General features: G+C 51.6%; 1 protein-coding gene across 8 annotated transcripts in view; it reads left to right on the top strand.

The window, feature by feature from the left end:
- Window positions 1-19,865, top strand: part of ZBTB7C (zinc finger and BTB domain containing 7C) — a 370,876-nt gene extending 351,011 nt beyond the window's left edge. For 6 of the 8 annotated variants that reach the window (XM_053571874.1, XM_053571876.1, XM_053571877.1 and 3 more), the window contains 2 exons: window positions 9,425-10,642; window positions 18,895-19,804. In XM_053571874.1, the coding sequence (XP_053427849.1) occupies window positions 9,441-10,642; window positions 18,895-19,546 (1,854 nt within the window). In that variant the 5' untranslated portion in view covers window positions 9,425-9,440 and the 3' untranslated portion in view covers window positions 19,547-19,804. Of the gene's footprint in view, window positions 1-9,424; window positions 10,643-18,894 lie in introns of all 8 variants that reach the window. The other 2 variants (XM_053571873.1, XM_053571880.1) reach the window with 1 other exon arrangement.
- Window positions 19,866-20,379: the final 514 nt, after the last annotated feature.

Below are 20,379 nucleotides of genomic sequence, written 5' to 3'. Positions count from 1 at the left end.
AGCAGAAGAAAAATACTCAGGCCCCCAGGCATAAGGTCATGGAGCGAATCTGAGCAAGACTGGGACGAGAACCCCAGGATTGCCTTCTTCTGGGGCCAGCCTCTGCAGGGCCTCACCCTGCCTGTCTGGGGGCAGGGGGTGGGGCTTGGCATTGAAGGGACAGGGGAAGGGGTGCACAACTGTGTGAGGTGGGGAGGGCCTTCATCCAGCTTAAGGGAACATCTGGATGGCCACTGCCTTTGGCAGAGGAAGAAAGCTCAGAGTGATTTGCACAGAAACCCGGAGGGCTTGAGCGGGCCTGGCTGAGTGCGGACTGCAGGCTCTAGGCATGTCCTGGCAGGGCAGCAGAGCAGATGGGGGTGGCTTCATCCATTGTGGGCACTTTGCCTGGGGTGCTCGAGGCAGGCGAGGTCCAGGCTGGAAGGTGAAGTGGCCCTGCCCAGCCTCCCAGCCCACATGTCTGGCCCTAGGCTCTGGGACAGCGGAGGCCCAGGGGCATTCTGGGGCCAATGGGTGTGGCTGCCTTGCTTGGGGAAACTGCCAAGGGCTGGGCGTGGCATGCCCAGCAGAAATCTGGGGCTGGCCAGCTGCATGGGCCAGTTCTCCCAACCTTTATCCTGCCCATCTACCACCCTCTTATGGGTTTCAGTGCTATAGACCACAAGGACTAAAGACTTTCTCAAGGGACACAGGTTGCCACTGCCCACCCTTATTCCCAAGTCTGGAGAGGAAATCCACATCCCTTCTTGCTTCTGTAAGCGCTTCTCCCACCCCTACCCCACCCTCACCACAGCCACTAGTTTTACCCCTGGCTTTGAAGCTCAAGGCTGGGCAGGGAAGGTGATAGAGGCCAGAATGGGTGGGGCCGGAGTGGGGACAGTGGGCATCTGTTAGCTGGGGCCAGACAGGGATTTGGCAGATGGAACCACTATCCTGAGCCCCACATTTGCTGACCTGAGCAGATTTAGGGAGGCACTGGTCTATGGATCATGGCAATAAAATTGTCCCCAAAGTCACACCATCAAGGCAGCTTTGGAGGACAAGAAAGCAATGGGAGATTCAAGCAGATGCTCAGTCTCTGCTCTGCCATTGTTCAGATGTGTGACTTGGGGAAGATTACCTAGCCTCTCTGATCTCCATCAGACAGGATCACATCAGCAGTAAGAATGAAATGAATTAATATAAGTGCCTTATGAATAATCGGTCTCTGTTCAAATGTCAGATGTCCCCAAGGGAGAGGGTTAGGGCTGCCTCACAGCCTTTTGTGACTTCAAAACTATTCCCATTGTTTATTTGTTTTGTTTTGATTTAATGGAGACAGGATCTCACTATGTTGCCTAGGCTGGTGTGAAACTCAAATGATCCTCCACCCTCAACCTTCCAAAGCGCTGGGATTACAGGTGTGAGCCACTGCATCCTGCCCCCATTATTTATCCAAACTGATCTCATTCATTCTATGTTTACCATGTGCCTGCTTGCTGGTTACCCATAGGAATAATACAGACATATAAGAAATAGACCCTGCCCTGGAGCAGGTTATCTCACAAGGGAACTGGGACTTACAAACAACCCAAGTGTACCTGGCACCTCAAGTTAATTCATTCTGCTCACACACCACTCAGTGAGATCTATGTAATTACTTCCCCATTTCTCAGATAAGCCAACTGAGGCAGCAGGAATATATGATTTGCCTACACTGAGCCTGGTAGGCATCTATAATACTAGCAACTTGAGAGGCTAGGGTGGGAGAATTACTTGACCCCGGGAATTTAAGACCAGCCTGGGAAACACAATAAAACTCCAACTCTAAAACAATGAAGAAAAATCATTAGCCAGGTGTGGTGGTACATGCCAGTAGTCCAGATACTCAGAAGGCAGAGGCAGGAGGATCACTTGAACTCAAAAGTTTGATGCTGCAGTGAGCTATGATCATATGACCAGGCCATTGCACTCCAGGCTGGATAACACAATGAGGTCCCATCTCTAAAATAATAATAATAATACATTATTATTATTATTATAAGCCTATACCTCCAAGCCTAGAACATCGTCCTCTATTAGCCAGGCAACCTTGCACCTAGTTGGGGACACTGTGGTCCAAGAGGGGGCACAGGCTTGGTCATGAAAACATGTTAGTTCTATGGGCTGGGCTCAGTGGCTCATGCCTGTAATCTCAGCCCTTGCTGGCTCACACTGTCTGAGCACATACTGCGCATCAGGAGCCACTTTATGTGCATTACTCATTTGATCCTCTCAGCAACTCTGTGAGGTAGAACTATTATCATCCCCACTGTGCAGATGAGAAAACTGAGCTCACGCAGGGTAATTATCAAGACCTAGTGGTGGAGCCAGGATATAAACTCAGGCCGTCTGGGAATAGAACCCTCACCCCCCTCCCAACCTCCTCAATCAACCCCAGGCACAGAGCTGGCTGAGAACAGCTTCTGAGATCCCACTCAGGTAATCCAGGTTAAACATATTTTCAAAAGGGATTCTGGAAACCCAAAGCCTTCCGGATCCAAATAAGGTAGGGCATGTTCTTCCTGCCCCTCAGGCCTCTCTTTCATGGCTCAGACAAGGGCCCTGTTCCTGGAACCTTTCTCTAACTCCCAGCTCAAGGGCTCAAGGGGTCTGGTGCCTTTCCGTCCATATCTCTCACTTGCACTCAGTACTGAGCCCCCTTTCTTAGTCACCTGGCAGGCTTGGGTCCCCGCTCCCTGGTGCTCATCCTTCCAACCTGGCTGTGATCAAACCCCTAGACTAAGAAGAAAGCTCCAGGAGGAGGTTTCTAATCCCCCTGCCCTGGAGTTGGACTGGTAAGGGGCAGCATGGTGAAAGGGAACAGATACAAGCTTTGGCATCAGATGCAACTGGGTCCAAATCCTGACTCAGACGCTTGTTGGCTGTGTGGCAATGGGCGAGTCATACCTTCCCTCCCTATTCCTATTTCTTTCTCTCTAAATTGGAGGTGCTGATAAAAATATACACTTTTCAGAGGTGTGTTGGTTGAAGAAGGCTCAGAGGTTTGAAAATTGACCTGTGGCAGGCACTTGATAAACCAGTATTGGTTAGTATTGTAAAGGCTGCTGACCCCTGGCTGGGGAGAGAGGGGAATTCAGCCTCTCTCTGGGAGCCTAGGAGTCTCACTTTATGGTTGAATTAGCTGAGACCCAGAGGTGAGAAGTGCTGTCTTTGTCAGACAGGTTGCCTGGACCTACCTGAGTTCTGGGACCTTCCAGGGAGGGTGGAGACCTAGAGGATGCCCTCTGTAATGGTGACCACACCTAAGATAGTTCAGCCCTCCCCACGTTCTTCCCCTTTAACCTCTTTCCTCCGTTTCAGAGCTCCTTTTTCCTTCTTTTCTCTCTTGTTTTGATCTGCATATTTCTATTCCACTCCCACCAGAGGTTCATATTTTGCCTCAAGCATCTACTAGCTGTTGAGAGTGGGTTTGTGTGTGTGTGTGTGTGTGTTTAGTTTTCTTCTCTGTGTGTGTTATTCTTAGAGACAAAACGGGCCTAGCTTGGGTGACGGGAGGGCTGGGGGGCAGGGCATGAGGGGCATGTCATCTCCCCTCTGGGACACTGCTGTCTGCTGGCCCACCAGGTCATGGGAATCTTAGGGTCACCGAGGAACCTCCCAGTGTACAGGGGAGGGCAGATAATGAAACAGCCTGACACAGCTCAAACGCCCTACCCCCAATCCACCCCCACCCGTGAGGTTAGTCTCCTGCCTAGAAAAACAACCCCAAACTATCATGGTTTCATCCTTTGCCCAGGAGTGGAACAAAGGCTATATAAATCAAGACACCAGTGACGTCTCATTGCTAGGCAGACCAGCCTTCAAGTCCAGGGTCACAGGCCTCCTCCCCATGGCCAGACCCACTTTGCGCCTCTATATCCTTGTGGCCATGACAGGTGTTATCAGATTTCTCATGACCATCTAGTCACATGATGAAGAAGCACAGAGAGGTGGATGTTCCCCCTAATGTCATACAGCTGTGGTTTCCTGATGTGGTGTCCCAAGTAGACATTGTTCCTGTAGCACGGAAGATGGTACATTTAGCATAGGACAGCCACTCTCCATTCCTGTCTTGGCCGGGAGACACTGTGCACCAGCACGTAGTCCAATGGGTTCTAGCTCCTCTGTTTAAAAAAGCCCAGAAAAACTTAAGGAATGGTGGGACTTTTCCCCAAAAAGCATTTTAAACCATTTTCATCTTTAAAGGAATAAGCCCTTAGCAAGCAAGAAAATGACTCTCCATAGAAGAACTAATTTCCTGGGGTTTTACTAACTTTGGCTTTTTGCTTAACAGTAAAAGGGTCATTTCATTTACAATCAGTCTTTTCAGATGAGAAGGCCCCTCTAAAGATCAGGACCCTGCTACCTACAGGGTTTCTTTGTGGGAATTAGAAATAGGTGTCACCTCCTTAATACATTTGCATCCATCTATCAAAACATTATTGTAATATGCAGATTTGATTAGATGGAGACATTTAACTGCCATCTATCAGAAACTTGTTATTATATCACAAATCTATAATGCCTATGAAATAAATAATGTCCCTAAATTAGCAACCCAGTGCTGAGTAATAACATGATAATTTAGGAGCTTAACATAAGAATAAGCATTCATTGCTTCACAGTTTCTGTGAATCAGGAATTTGGGAGAAGCTGAGCAGTTCTGGTTCAGCGCCTTTTATGAGATTACAGTCAAGATGTCAGCCAGGCTGCTATAATCCAGAAGGACTGACTAGACTGGAGGATCCACTCTCAAGGTGGTTTACTGACACAACTAGTGAGTTGGAATTGGCTGTTGGCAGAAGGCCTCAGTCCCTGACCACAGGGACTTCTCCCTGGGGCTACTTGAGCATCCTTTTAACATGGCAGCTAGTTTCCCCAAGAATGAAGGATCCAAAGCAGAAATAGCAGTGTTGCAATCTTTACTTCCACAGATCTTTTCTGTGGAAGGTCAGCCCTATTTATGTGGGAAGGGATCACTCAAAGCCATGAAATCTTGTCATCGCTAGGCAAGGATCACTGAGGCCCATCTTTGAATCTGCCACCACGGCCCCCTTAAATGTAGTGCCATTTAGTGAGCAACCTGTGAGACCATTACTTCAGTGCTGCTAAGGACAGCCCTCGCCACAGACCTACGCAAACTTTGTGCCAGCCCTGTGCTAAGCATTCCACGATAGTATCTGCCCTCAAGCAGTTTACAGTCTAGCAGAGACACCAAGACACACATATATTTAATTATAGTCAAATAAATGACAGGGATCATGAAGTGTTGAGGAGACCAGAGGAAGGAGAGATTCGGTATATGAACGGAGGGTTGGGGAAAGAGTGGTCTGAGTGGGACCTGGAAAGTGGATGAGATGTGGATGCCCTAGAAACTTCTCCAGCCAGGAGCTCAGTGTGAGCGAAGGCATGGAGGCTGAGAGCAGGATGCATGTCTGGGGATTGGAGAGGGGTGCAGGGTACATTTGGAACACACTGGAGGGGAATGTTGTGCCCACTCACCCCATCCAGGTGAACACCCACTCACAGCTGTGTTCAGAAAGTGGAATTGGAAAAGCTGATGAGCCCCAGCTCTGTTATCTCCTCTCCACTCCTCTCCTCTGCCAAAGCTTTGACAAGACCACCACTGAGAGGCCACTTCCACAGAGCAGGGAGGCAGCCTGGGCAGCAAGCAAGTGTCCTTCCAGGGGCCTAAGAGGACGTGACAAAGGCAGTAGCCTGGCCTGGGAGGCCACTGATGCTGGCCCTGTCTGCCCTGGCCTTCTTGGCCCTCCCTGGAGGGCAGGATCACCCACTCTTGCTACTCACTGGGCAGTAGCAAGCTCCTGGCCATTCTTGGTTACCTGTGTGGCCAGATGCAGGAGCTGGAATTGGTTGTGGGCAGGGCTCAGGGCTCTGTGCCCTAACTCCCCATCTGTGCTGTCATCTCTTTGTGCTTCATTTTCCTTATCTGTGAAGTGAGAGTGATGAAAACAAGAGGCGCTAAAGCTGGTTCTGGTGACGGCTGAGTAGGCCTGAGGGCAGGGGTGGTTCTGACTCCTTCTGGGGAAACTCATTGCTTAGGGCCGGAAGAGAGAAGGTGCTGGTGAGGGTAGCCCTTCCCTAGCCTGCCAGTTCATCCCATGGGTCCTGAGTGTCTGAGGCAGGGACAGGTGCCCTCGGGTCCCCTTGCTTACTGTGCAGAGGGGGCCACAGAGGCAGGGACAGGTGTCCTTGGGTCCCCTTGCTCACTGTGCAGAGGCTCACACTGCACCTGACTCCAAACTAAATGGAGTTCAGACTTGAGGTCTCCCCTCTGATCCAGGGCTCAGAGGAGCTGCCCACTGCCCCAGCCCAACAGCCCACAGTCAGCCCTCCTAGGGCCTGGCAGCCCTGGTGTGCAGCCACACAGGCTGCCCTGGTTTCCTAAGCCCTGTGAATTTCCTCTGGCTCTCACTGCTGCAGGGAAAGTGGGGAGCCACTGGGAGCTTCTCTCCTCTGGACAGTGGGAAGCAGCCTTGGAGCTTTCTCTGCACTATCAAGGCCTTGGCCTGGGGGACCACTCCCTGGTCAGAGAGAAGGAGGGGTGTCCATCAGCTAGCCCTATACAGGCCCTTAGGGGGATCTGGGTAAACACAAGTCCATCTGAGCCCCTGGAGAAATGCAGCAGTGGAATGGTTTGTCAGCAGAAAACCACCATGTTAAATAAATGGGGCCTCTCAGAAAGAAGCTGGCCCCTCAGAGCAAGGGCACCATGGTGGGGCTGCCCACTTTGTGTTGCTATTCTCACAGTCCAGAATACTGTTCCCACATCTTCCCATGGCTGGATCTTTATCTTCTAGGTCTCAGCTCAAACAATGCCTCCTCATGGAAGCCTCCCTTGACCACCCTGGATAAAGCAGTTCTCTCCTCCCCTTCCCTGTGCATTATACCCTATGGTAGATGGACAGGTGATAAGATGGGGAGAGAATGATGGGTTGATTTAGGTTGTTTCTTGCAATTTGCTTTTTTAAAATTAAACTTTTTGAGATAATTATCAATTCATATGCAGTTGTAAAAAAAATGATATAATTTTTACATCCCATGTACCCACTCAGTTTCCTACAATGGTAACATCTTACAAGACCATAGCACAGTATCAACCAGGATATCAACATTGATATACTCAGGATCCAGAATGTTCTCATTACCACAGGGTCCCTTCCTTTTTCCCTTTTATAGCTATGCCCACTTCCCTTTCACCTCCAACCCCTCTTTAATCCCTGGCAACCACTCATCTGGTCTCCATTTCTGTAACTTTGTAATGAAGAATGTTGTATAAATGGAATCATATAGTGTATAACCCACTGAGATTAATTTTTTCACTCAATATAATTCCCAAGAAACTCATCTAGGTTGGTGCTTGTGTCAAGAGTTCATTCCTTGGTCCCTGAATGCTATTCTATAGCATGGATGCGCACAGTGTGAAGGATAGCAAGTGTCTACCAATGAGTAACTATTATGCAAAAAGTGGCTATGACCATTTGTGTACTGATTTTTATGTGGACACAAGTTTTCATTTCTCTGGGACATAGAATGACTGGTCATCTCGTAATTGCATATTTAGTTTATTAAGAAACTGCCGAATCTTGTTTTAGACTGGCTGTACCATTTTACATTCTCACCATGATGCATGAGTTATTCAGTTTCTCTACATCCTTACCAGCATTTAGTGTTGTCACTATTTTTTTTGTTTTGTTTTAGCTACTCTAATAGATATGTAATGATATCTCATTATAGTCTTAATTTGCATTTCCCTAATGGATAATGGTGTTAAACATCTTTTCAGATAAGATGGCTTATTTGCCATCTGTGTGCCCTCTTTGGTGAACCTTGCTAGATTTTTATCACAGTTGTTATGTCCCCTTAAGCAGTGTTAGAGCAGGGGCCTTCTTTGTTTGTTGTCTGTGCATTTCTAGAATCCAGTACAGTGCCTGGCATAGGGGAACACACAATAATATTTAGGGAATGAACGCACAGACTGGGGGGGTCTCTGGACCTTTAAAAGATGAGAAGGTGGAAGCACAAGGCCTTAGCTCTGGGAAACCTTCTGAGCACCTAGCCAGGTGGTTTTGCTTGGGGAAGGCCCTGACTGCTCCACAAAAGAGAAGGTGGCAGGAATCACCATCGCCCCACATGCCCTGGTTCCCCACTCGCAGCTCATCTTGTGGGCTTGGCACGCCTCACTCCTCCCCTCCCCAACTCTACCCACACCCAGAAGATAAACAAGGACTGCTAGGCCACTTCCCACTGGGATGCAGGGCTTTCAGGTTTTGTTTTTCTTTTTGTTTTCTCCCCACTTTAATTGTATCATGATAAGGGTGAGGCCTTTGCTAGGATTTCTCCATGGACCACGTTCAAGCTTTGCCATAAGGATAGGGCCCTACATACTCAGACGTATACCAAGGTTTATCCAGGTTGATGAACTTGGGCAATGAGTTGTGCTTCCTAAAAGAAAGCTGATGCCTGTTGTCCTCTGTTCTGCTTCACCCTCTCCTGGTGGCTGTCACAGGCCACACGTCACATATGTAATTTATCTGAGAAGAGACTTCTCCCCACAGGGGTTTATGTTTCATGAGCGTAACGGAATCCAGACATGATAAATGAACTAACAGTGCACTTGGATTTATATCTTTATTTATAGGTGAAATGGCTCATGTGTATGTATATATAGGGTGTTAATATTTTTAAAAAATCAACAATTGTAAATGAGAAGAAACTTCATTAACTAAGATGAGCCAAGGAGTAAGGTTAGTAGGTAAAACATATGCCACAGAGGCCCTATTCACTTCCTAAACAGTGACCACAAAATTAGTTTTAAGCTTCCTAGCAGCTAGTGCAATGTGTCAGTTCATTACAGAGCCAGGGCGGGTCTGTGAAACAACCCTGAGCACTTCTCAGCAGGCACAGTGAGTGGGCCTTGACCCGCAGACGCAGACACAGTGAGTGGGCCTTGACCCGCAGACGTTGTATGGGTGAAGAGAGAGGGGGCTACCGTCCCTGTAGTGCAGGGAAGAGTTGGGTTTCCTGTGGCTGTTCATCCTGGTATTTAGCAACTGCTCATCCGCAAAGCAGAATTCAGTGAATTCAAGCCTGCAGGAAGCCTCTGTAGCCTTTCTAAGTAGCTGGCCCTGGCTGCCCATTGAGAAGCCTATCTCGAAGAGTCTTAGTCCAGAGGAATGAGCCCAGTGGCCTGGTGAAAAGCCCCAGCTTGTGACTCGGGCTGTGATTTGCAGGTAAGATCTGGTCCAGCTGAGAGGCAGGAGGGCCAACCTCATGATTCAGGGAAACCGTCACTCCAAAGGGGTGATTTGGGCCCATGGAGGCCCAGCCTCCCAGGATCGTGCTGGCTAACCCAATCTCCCTCTCTGTGTTGTCTCCACAGGGCTCTGGCTGAGATCATGGCCAATGGCATTGATGAGCTCATCGGCATTCCCTTCCCCAACCACAGCAGTGAGATCCTGTGCAGCCTCAACGAGCAGCGGCACGATGGGCTGCTCTGCGATGTGCTCCTGGTGGTGCAAGAGCAGGAGTACCGGACGCACCGCTCCGTCCTGGCCGCCTGCAGCAAGTACTTCAAGAAGCTCTTCACGGCTGGCACCCTAGCCAGCCAGCCCTACGTCTACGAGATTGACTTCGTGCAGCCCGAGGCTCTGGCCGCCATCCTGGAGTTCGCCTATACCTCCACGCTAACCATCACCGCCAGCAACGTCCAGCACGTCCTCAACGCTGCCAGGATGCTGGAGATCCCATGCATCGTGAATGTGTGCCTAGAGATCATGGAGCCTGGGGGGGACGGGGCAGAGGAGGACGACAAAGAGGACGATGACGATGATGACGATGACGATGAGGAGGAGGATGAGGAGGAGGAGGAAGAGGATGATGATGATGATGACACAGAGGATTTTGCTGACCAGGAAAACCTGCCTGACCCCCAGGACATCAACTGCCACCAAAGCCCTTCCAATACGGACCATCTCACAGAGAAGGCCTATTCGGACACACCCAGGGACTTCCCTGACCCCTTCCAGGCTGGCAGCCCTGGCCATCTGGGTGTGATCCGGGACTTCTCCATTGAATCTCTGCTAAGGGAGAACCTGTACCCCAAAGGCAACATCCCTGACAGGAGACCCTCCCTGTCTCCATTCACCCCCGACTTCTTTCCACATCTCTGGCCAGGGGACTTCGGTGCCTTCACCCCACTGCCCGAGCAGCCCATGGACAGTGGGCCACTGGATCTGGTCATCAAAAACCGGAAGATCAAGGAGGAGGAAAAGGAGGAGCTTCCCCCACCCCCACCACCGCCCTTCCCTAGTGACTTCTTTAAGGACATGTTCCCTGACCTGCCTGGGGGGCCTCTGGGCCCCATCAAGGCAGAGAATGACTATGGTGCCTATCTCAACTTCCTGAGTGCCACCCACCTGGGAGGCCTCTTCCCACCCTGGCCACTGGTTGAGGAGCGCAAGTTGAAGCCCAAGGCCTCTCAGCAGTGTCCCATCTGTCACAAAGTCATCATGGGAGCGGGGAAGCTGCCACGGCACATGAGGACCCACACCGGGGAGAAGCCGTACATGTGCAACATCTGCGAGGTCCGCTTCACCAGGTGCGCATTCGCAGCCCTGCTTGGGACGGGGTGGGGGGCGGGCACGGCCAGAGGCTGTGGGGTGCTAGCAGAGAGGGACCCAGAGGGCAGGGGATGGACAGAAAGACCCCGCCCCCCGGATCAACTTTGTTGGTAGACAGGACTAGGCGTCACCTGGTATGCTGACTTTAAACGCTTCTAGTAAAGTATTTTCTCAAATGCTACATTAGGCGGAAGCCCAGGACATAAAATAAGCAAGAGCAGAGCTGTTCTGGTTTGGACAGAAGCAAGGGGCTTCAGCACCTTCGCTCTTTGGCCTCTCCCTCCCTTCCCTGCCCACTGTGAATCCAGGGAGTCCAGTCTGTCACTCCCTGATGGAGGGCACCCCTTCATTTTATTTAGAGGAGCTGCGATTACTCTTGCTTAAGCATGTTCCACATGCCAGGGCCTGTCCTAAGTGATGACGAGTCCTCTCACCCCAGCCATGCCCTGGGAAGATGGGGAGTCGCTATTGCCAACCTTTACAGTCCCCCCCCCCCGCCCCGGGCTGGCTGGCCACAGGCAAGCACCGCTGGAAATGGCTGGGCTATGTGTAGAACCTCAGTCCATGTGTGACAGCAAAGCCCATGGCCAGGAGACTGCGGAGATTCCCATAGGCTCTGTCAATCACTTTTGAGTCGGGCCTAGGGGATGGGCCTCTTTTGATGTTCTCCCCTCTGCCTTTCCTTGTTAGGAAAAGGAGTAACTTTATGCTGTTTTAAAATTTGAAATTTGAAATCAATACATTATAGACACTCAAGTTCCATAGACTCCACTCCATCAGCAACTGTGCATGATATGTCTTCTCTGCATGGTGACTTTTGCACAACTGTGCATGATGTACCTTCTCTGCACTGCAACATAACTGGTGGGATGATGTGGGGGAAGATCTGTCCAGGGCTAGGTTTTGTATAAGCCTCGTCTTTGGAAAATATGGCCTATTTGTGCCACGTGTAGTCCCTGGTGTTAGGCTGATCTTCTCAGCCATGTCCTGTGAGACAAGATCCCTCCTCCACACTGCCCTTGCCCCCCTCAAAGAATTTCCTTTAGAGACCCATGCTTATTTTAATGGCAGAGCTGGCACCCCACATCTTCGTGGAGATTTATCACTGGAAATTGCTGGAGGCTCATTCTTTTGATTTTCCTCAGTGGGCCAAAGCTTTGGGCTGAGAATAGTGTAAAATATTTTGAATCAGGTTAGATACCAAATCAGGGACTACGCTTTCCCAGGAGAAAAAAACAAAATGAGTCGTATAGAGTCCTATAAAGTAATGACACCTGCTCTCTTGGGTGGCTTGCAAAACTCTATTCAAAGTTGCCAGAGAAGAGTTTCAGAAATACGTTTGTGATGGTGACATCGCTCAAATAGCTCTGCAGACTCCTCTGGTGATGGCTTTGAAAGACAACACTGATGGCTTCCAGGGTGGCTGCTTCTGTGAGAGGAACCCCAAACAGAAAGGGTCAGTGGAGAGACTTTGCCAGGCAGAGGGACAGGCCTATATATCCAGGGTGTGCCCCCTTCCCCCTAGGAGTGAGATGACCACCCAGGCCTGCCACAGTGTTGACCTTGGGGCACTGTTTCTGTTGTCCCAAAGAGCAGCTGGACCCAAAGTCCCTAAAGTTTACCCCCTTGGACGTCCCTTCATAATAGCCTGCCAGCCTGATGCCACCTGGCCCCCCAGTGCTGGTGGGAACACCTGTGCGGAGGTTGACAAAGGCAAGGGATGGCAGAGGGGAGATAAACCAGGGTACCACCAGAGAGCCAAATCCACAAACCATATTTACTCATCTTCAGTGGGTCTGGCTCCAGCCCGTGACTCCAACACCTTGGAGATGGCTTCAAAGACACAGGAAGCTCTTCATAGGCCAGATGCAGGAAAGCCCCAGAATCAGCCTTGGGCACCCTCTCCTGCCAATCCAGGCTCCCACCTCCTGGACTTCCCACACCGTCCCCTGGAAAATGGCTGACATTGGGAACACCTCTCCCTCTAGGGCAGCCCTGGGCTGCTAACTACATTGGGATGCCTGTCTCAGGGTACCCATGCCACACAGTGAGCTCACCCAGCACCCTGCAACCCTATTGCCCTTCCTTCCCTACTCCCTGCCCGTGGGACTCCCCACGCACAACCTTCTGTGAGGTTCACACTGGACCTGGCCAGTCTGTGGGCCCTGCCTTCCTAAGGAAAGCTTTAAACTTGTTCAGTCACTGCAGACAAACTTTTGTCCTCTGGACACTGAAACATTGTCCAGGAGTAGGCCTCCTGGTGTGGGAAGCAAGGCTGTGTTGCATAGAAGGGTCAAATTCCAGAGTCTTCCCTCCCAGCACATTCCTGGTGGTCACTTGAGGTGGCCTAAGTGTCTACAGTCTCCCCTTCCCATCAAGATCAGCAGTGGGGCGGCTGAGGCCATCAGCCATCTGCCTGGCCCTCCCCTGGGTTTCTCCTGCTGGCAGGATGACAGCCATCTGGCCCCAGACCTGTGTCCAGCCAGGGTAGCTGCATTCCAGCCCCATCAGCACCTCCCCTTGCTTGGTTCCCACAGGGTTCTGACCCTTCTGAAAAAGATCAGACAAGCTCTTGGGTCCCCAGGAGGGGTGGAGGAGATTGCTCAGGCCTGCCTCCCTCCAGGGACTTTATTGCTCAGTGTGGGCTGTGGTTGTCCTTGTTGGACACTTCCCACTCCCCTCCCACACATTCTTTAGAACCACTGGTCCTTTGCTGCCCACCCTTTCTCTAGAGCTTCCCTGCAAGGACTCTTTTCTATGCTTTTCCTGTAATGCTCTCTACAGCTCAGGCCCCTAGCAGCCTTTCCATGGGGCCCTTTTTTTTTGGCAGAATTCCCTCAACCAGGATCCATACCCTTCCTCCCACCTGGAGGCTCTTAGGCAGCCATTTAAAGCAGCAGTGGCTGTTTCCTTGACCTAGAACTCCCAGACTCCCTTACAAGGCCACACCACTCTCTGAGACTAGGCCCCACAGTGTCTTCACTGCCCCCACCCAGGCAGAAAGGGACCCTGGCTATGCTGCCCTCCAACTCTCTTGAACACTGTTTCCCCCTGGAGTTCGAGCGTCTTCATAGCTTCTGCTTTCTGACCAGCCCTCCTTTCCGCCTTCCTTGATGCTGGGAAAGCTCACGGTCCTTGGAACAGGGAACTTTTGGCCAAGCTCTGAGTTCTAGCCTCCCAGATGCCACCTCCCAGAACGTCCACATCCCAGGGAGACACCAATCCTAATGATTTCAGCAGCCACAGCCAAGGTGGAGGGGCATGGGAGTCCTCCCGACAGAGCTCTGCCCTAAGGCCCTGCCTACTGCTTTCATTGTGGTCTCTGGCAGGAGAGACAGTGGCCTCCCCATATTGGTATTGTCTGTTCTTTGGTATCAGGAACCTCTGCTCTGATTCAGCTCTAGATTTTAGCCAGTCCCACCAGGTGTCCCACCACTCATCTGTTCCAGATGTGAGATACCCCTAGGCAGGAACTCAAAGGCTTCAACCATCCCCATGCTGTCCCCTCCTAGCTCAGATCACCCCATACTCACTCGGGTTCTAAGTCCTTCAGCCTCCCTCTGTGTCTACATTTCCTTAGCTTAGCTCGAGGGCACTGTTTTCTTCCTGTGCTGGCCCCAGAGAGACAGCTTCTGTCCTTCAAATTTGACTTAAGGATAGAAGCTCTTCCAGGACATAGGCAGAGGCAGTCTGGACCACCGCTACCCCAGGCCCTCCTCATCTGGGGTGCTTTTCCTCCTCTTCCCAGGGGCCCAGGAGCCAGGCCAAAGATAAGGAAGGACTGCAGGGCTCTATCTGAGGTGACCCCTGGTACAGGCTTTGAGGACCAGGGAGCAAGTGATCCAGAAAAGGTCAGAAGGTGTTTGTCCTCATGCAAAGGGACACTACTGCACACACAGACATCACAGGTGGCCCCCCAAAATGTGTCGTTGTCCCAGGTGCTCCCATCACTGCCAACTGGGCCTGCGGCTGAGCCTGTAAAGGTCTCAGCATCTCCCTCCTCTTGACTCCCGCCACATGGGTCTTGCCTCCTGCCTCCCCGGCCTTCCACCCAGGAGCTCCTAGAGAGCATGGCTGGCCAGTCTCCCTCCCAACCCCTACATTCTGCCTCAGCTTGGCTCCCAGAAATGCCTTGCCATGTCTAATAGGACAAGTAGTGAGGGCAACAAACTGCAAGATGAGAAGAGACTGGCCCCAAAGATAGAAGATGGAGGACACACCATCCTGGGAAGGGCTGGACAACCTCTGCACCCTAAGAAGTGGCTCTCTGACAAGCCTGCTTTCACCAACCCCTGCCAAGTCCCTCTCAGACTCCCAAAGGCGACAACTCCCCACCCTCCTCCAGTGCCAGCTGTCTGCTCTCCAGACAGGGCCAGGAGCCTGGCTTTTGCTTTCCCTTTATTTTCTTTCAGTCCTCCCGCTCAGGATAGCTCTGAGAACCTTATTAAGATAATGTAATGTTATTAGCAATGGTAGTAGGAAGAGTTTGTCTCGGACCGTCAGGTTACAGGAAGTGCAGGGGGTACACTGCTGGGAAGGCATGTCCTGATTAGGAGCCATACTGGAGGCCAAGGACCTTGGGCCAAGGCCCACAGCCCTCTCCTCTGAGTCAGGGATGAGCTCAGGAGGACTCGCTCATCTTTCTTGAACATGAGCTCTCTGAGCCAGGAGGGAGAATATAGGTCCAGGCTTGGGTGACTATGACCTTGCTGAGTCCCCAGTACAAAGGAATGGAATGAGATAGCAGACAAGGCCCAGAGAGGAGTGTGTTGAATTTGGAGTTGAAGAATTCAGAAATTGTCCCACGGGCCTGTCAACAAGCACGTGATGAGCACCCTCTATTCCTACGTTCAGTGTCGTGCACAGCATAGGATATGAAAGGGCATCTGGCAGGTTCTCATCAAAGCAGGCATGGGTACCCTCCACGTCACATGCTGAGGGAGGGCTGGAGGAAGTATGGCGCATGGGAAATGTCACTGAACAAATCAGTGGAGGGCTCATCAGCTCCTGGGGCATTGAGGTGCTTTGGGAAGAGTGGGGGGCAAGTTTCAGGGCCTGGTCCTGCATCCGAGGAGGTGTGTGACCTTGCTCTTGCCCAAGTCTCTTCCCCTTTCCAGGCCTCAGCTTTCCCTGTGTAACGTGAGGTGGTTGGAGTAGGTGTTCCCTAAGGCTGCTCCCAGTTCTATGACATTTGTGTATTGCCCAAGATCAAGGAAGCTAAGAATGTGTTACTGTACCTCCCTTTGCCTCCATTTCCTCATGAGAATGAGGATAACACCTCTTTTGATTATTCTGCTCTGCACTTTTTGAGGCAGACCATACAGGCCACAGGCTGGGAGACTTTGTACAAAAATCCACCCTTTCTCGTCCCCAGAACAGCTTGCAAGCAAACCACACACAGGGAGCCAGCCAGGTCCCTCTGCCCCTCACTGGCTGGATACCTTTGGGAAGCTCTTGACTCCTGTGGGCCTCCTCTCTTCATCCAAGTGAGGAAATCACACCATGTGCGCTGACTCTAACTCACACAAGCCCACGTTCTCACCATCAGCCCTGGACAATGGGAGAGATTAAATAAGTTGCTATGGTCACCAACAAGTTAGTGATGGGTCTGCAGCTAGAGCAAGGGCTCCCAGTCTCCTAGTGGTGGCCTATCCCTATACCATTCCTTGCCTCTGAATAAACACCCTCCACGACCACTGAAATAATGGATTCCACTACCCATTGCAGGTGCCCAATGACAGGACATTATAGGCACCTTCTCAGCACTTCTCACACACTTGGGCCAGTTGCCACCAAAGTGGGATTTATTTTAGATGCCCTAATGAGAAGTTTGGGAGATGCTGTGGATATTTATAGTAGGCTCTTCACATTTGGAGATGTACCATTTGCATTGTACATTGTTTGAGAGCGGCCCTAGGGTCATTGCTACTAATTATATGTAATAGTGACTTTAAAAAAATCTACCTCCTGGGCGGCACCTGTGGCTCAAGGAGTAGGGTGCCGGTCCCATATGCTGAAGGTAGCGGGTTCAAACCCAGCCCCGGCCAAAAAAAAAAAAAAAAAAAAAAAAATCTACCTCCTAAGGTTGTGGTGAGGATTAAATGAGATGATGTATTTAAAGCCCCAGTCAGCTGATTCTGAGCCATGCTCTTTGCTTGGCCCTGGTCAGGGAGGCTTACTGACCACTTAGCATCTATGTTGTCATCAGAGCCTGGGTGAATCACTATGTATTACAGATGGCACTGTGCACCACATCCTTAACATTTTCACACAGGTCACAGTGCCGTGGGGAGAAGGCGGCCTTGTCTCCCAGGGTCCCAGCTCCACCATTCCTTCTGGGAGATCTTTATAGGTTCCCCTGGCTTTGCCTCAGTCTGTGCACCTGTAGAGTAAAGGATGTGCCTAGGCCATTGGTTCTCAGCATGTGGTCCATGGATGAGCAGCAGCATCTGGCAACTTGTTAGAAATGCAAATTCTTTGTCCCCCTTGCGCCACCCCAGAACTAGTACCTGAGAACCTCTGGGAATATAGCCCAGTGCTAAAGACCTGACCATGGCTCTGATGCATGCTCAAGTTTGGGACCCACTAGCCTGGATGCTAAGCCCCCTTCCTGCTCAAAAATCCAATCTTCTGGGTGAAATTTGGGTTTCAGATACCAGAGCAGCACTGGTGGGGAGTGGCTATCACAGGAGGGTACACTGTGCCTGGGGGTGGCTGGTAGGGCAGAGAAGAGGCAGGAGCAGGGAAATGTGATAGGAAGAAGGGTCTGGTGTGAAGAAAAGCAGTCAGTCTTGGGCAATAGCACCCCCTTTCCTCCTCCATGTCTACCTACACCCCTCCTCTCTCCCTCCCAGGGGCCCTCCAGCCTTCCTGTGAGCACAAGTAGGAAGACCAGGTCTGTCCTCTCTGATTCTCCTCCCCTGGTGCCTGCCAGTGTTCATGGGAATGTCCTTTTCACTCCTGCCCTGTCCCTGGGAAAAGTTTTGAAAATAAGACTCAGTGAGACCTCTAGTGGCCAGGGGGCACCAAGAGGCCAGGACCGGTGCCTGCTATCCTGGTATGATGGTTTAAATCTGGCCATTTTAGGGAGGACACCTGGGCTCCACATCTGACCTCAAAGCCAAGCTTCAAATTATATACAGACACTCCATCTAAGCCGCACATGCAGGGAGGAGGTGAGGTTGAACACAGAGCTTCCTGGCCTGCTCACCCTGCTGGGAAAGGCTGCAGAATGATCTTGAACCTGGTTGTCTGTGCCTCAGCCTGGCTGAAAGGCTTCTTAAACTTGTTTACCCAATGCTCAGTCTTTATTAAAACAACCATGATGTCAGTTTTCCTTTCAACACCACCAGGAGGTGTGTAAACTCTAGCTCACATAAACCCACATTCTCTTAGCCCTAGTCAATGGGAATTGATGTCTGACCCCAAGTTCAGCTCTGTGCAGAGAGGTTCTGTATGTTGCCTAAGGCCACTCAGCAATTTAGTGGTGGGTATGCAGCTGGAGCAGGGGCTCCCAGACCCCTGATAGGAGCCCCGCCCTATACCATACTGTACCTCTGAATAATACCACTTAAACCCTGAAAAGTATTCCCCTAGATTAGGCTGCATTCTTGTTGCACCTGGTTCTTTTGTAAACCCTGAAATTGTAGACAAAGAGGAGAGTCCAGGGCTTAGGATAAGAAGCTACCATGCAGGAGACTTGAACAAGGTGTGCCCAAGTTTCTGTAGCCTCCCAGATTAGTGTGGAGGACAGACAGATCTCAACAGCTCAGGGGCTGGGATGGGATCATGGGCTTTGGGCAAAAGCACAAGGAGGAAGCCAGAGGGAGACTGTTGCCTGGAGAGAGTGGGCGTGAGATTAAACTTTAATCTAGAATCAGGAAAAGTTGCTGTGCCACCAAAGAACTAAGGCTGAATGCCGACTTCTGGAGAAGTACATTCCCAGCAAGTTCATATTCCACTCTGAGATAAGCCTCTGATTAAAAAGCAGGGCTCTGAGCATGTGTGAAAAGAGATTGGGGGGGGGCGTTTGACTTCTTCAGGACACTGCTCCTTCCCCATCCCTCTAATCCAAGTAAGTAGACATACCTGTTTAGAGTCCCATTTGTGGGGTTTTACTCCATGGCACTAGGGAGCCTCAGCAGGTTGCCAGGAAAGCAGAGCAGAGGGTTAGGAGTGGTTGATGGTGATCTGCCGCGGGACTGACTCTGGGGCCCTCCCTACATTGCAGGCAGGACAAGCTGAAGATCCACATGCGGAAGCATACGGGGGAGCGGCCCTACCTGTGCATTCATTGCAACGCCAAGTTCGTGCACAACTACGACCTCAAGAACCACATGCGCATCCACACGGGCGTGCGGCCCTACCAGTGCGAGTTCTGCTATAAGAGCTTCACACGCTCCGACCACCTGCACCGCCACATCAAGCGCCAGAGCTGCCGCATGGCACGGCCCCGGCGCGGCCGCAAACCCGCCGCCTGGAGGGCCGCCAGTCTGCTCTTCGGGCCCGGTGGCCCGGCCCCCGACAAGGCGGCTTTCGTGATGCCTCCCGCACTGGGCGAGGTGGGTGGCCACCTGGGCAGCGCTGCAGTGTGCCTCCCTGGCCCCAGCCCCACCAAGCACTTCCTGGCGGCACCCAAGGGCACCCTGAGCCTGCAGGAGCTCGAGCGACAGTTCGAGGAAACGCAGATGAAGCTGTTCGGGCGCGCCCAGCTGGAGGCTGAGAGGAACGCGGGGGGCCTACTGGCCTTTGCGCTGGCCGAGAACGTGGCCGCAGCGCGGCCCTACTTCCCGCTGCCCGACCCGTGGGCCGCGGGCCTGGCCGGGCTCCCCGGGCTCGCAGGCCTCAACCATGTGGCCTCCATGTCTGAAGCCAACAACTAAGCTGGTCCTTGCGGATTCCAGTGCCCCACCCCCGCCGCCCCACTGTCCCTTATCCCACCAAGCCTACTCTGCCGGGCCCAGTGGGTCTGAACTTTTTATTTTAAAAACACAAAGGGAAAATGCAAAAATATATATTAACAACAATGGTATTTTCTGGGCCTTCTAAGGCAGCTGCCACCTTTTTGCTGGTCTGTGAGATGAGCATCTCCTCGGAAGGGCCTGGAGCTCTGGCCTGTCTCTTTGCCACTCACACAGAAACCGGCAGGGGCCACTGGCTGGGCACCCAGGAGCACTTTGGAACGATGAGAGCTATAAGGAGGCCAACTAATTGGAGCTAGAAGGAGGTTGGTCCCTGCCAACACTGCTCTGAGGGGTCGTTTCCCAGTCTACAGCAGTCCTGGGGTCCTTTAGAAAAACACCCTCCTGCAAGTTAGAAATAGGAGGCCTCCTGGGGACAAGAGCCCGGTTCCAGGAGGACAGGCCCATTTTTTCCCTTCTCTATCCTGTAGGGACAGGTCAGTGTTCTGTACCTCAGTGTCATCCTGCTAAAAAGGTGGGCTGGTAATTTACTTCCCCTCCCCCCCCACACACACATACACACCTGTCCTGCCAAAGAATCCTGGAGAGGTTGGGAGCTTTGCACTCCCCAAGTCCCTGGTGAAACAGTTTATCTTACTGGACATAGCTTATCACATCCACCTCTGTGTTAGCGTAAGTGAGAAATGTGGCAGAAGTAACAGGAGTCCCGGGAAGTGGGGGGAGCTTCGTTGCCTGACTGGGGCAGAGTTCCAGCTCTGGAACACCAAGTGCTGCCCTGCTTTCCAGGCTCATAT

The sequence above is a fragment of the Nycticebus coucang genome, chromosome 19, assembly GCF_027406575.1.
Source record: "Nycticebus coucang isolate mNycCou1 chromosome 19, mNycCou1.pri, whole genome shotgun sequence".
Taxonomy (NCBI): domain Eukaryota; kingdom Metazoa; phylum Chordata; class Mammalia; order Primates; family Lorisidae; genus Nycticebus; species Nycticebus coucang.
The sequence above is the reverse complement of the archived record's forward strand: the minus strand, read 5'-3'. Positions and strand labels throughout refer to the sequence as shown.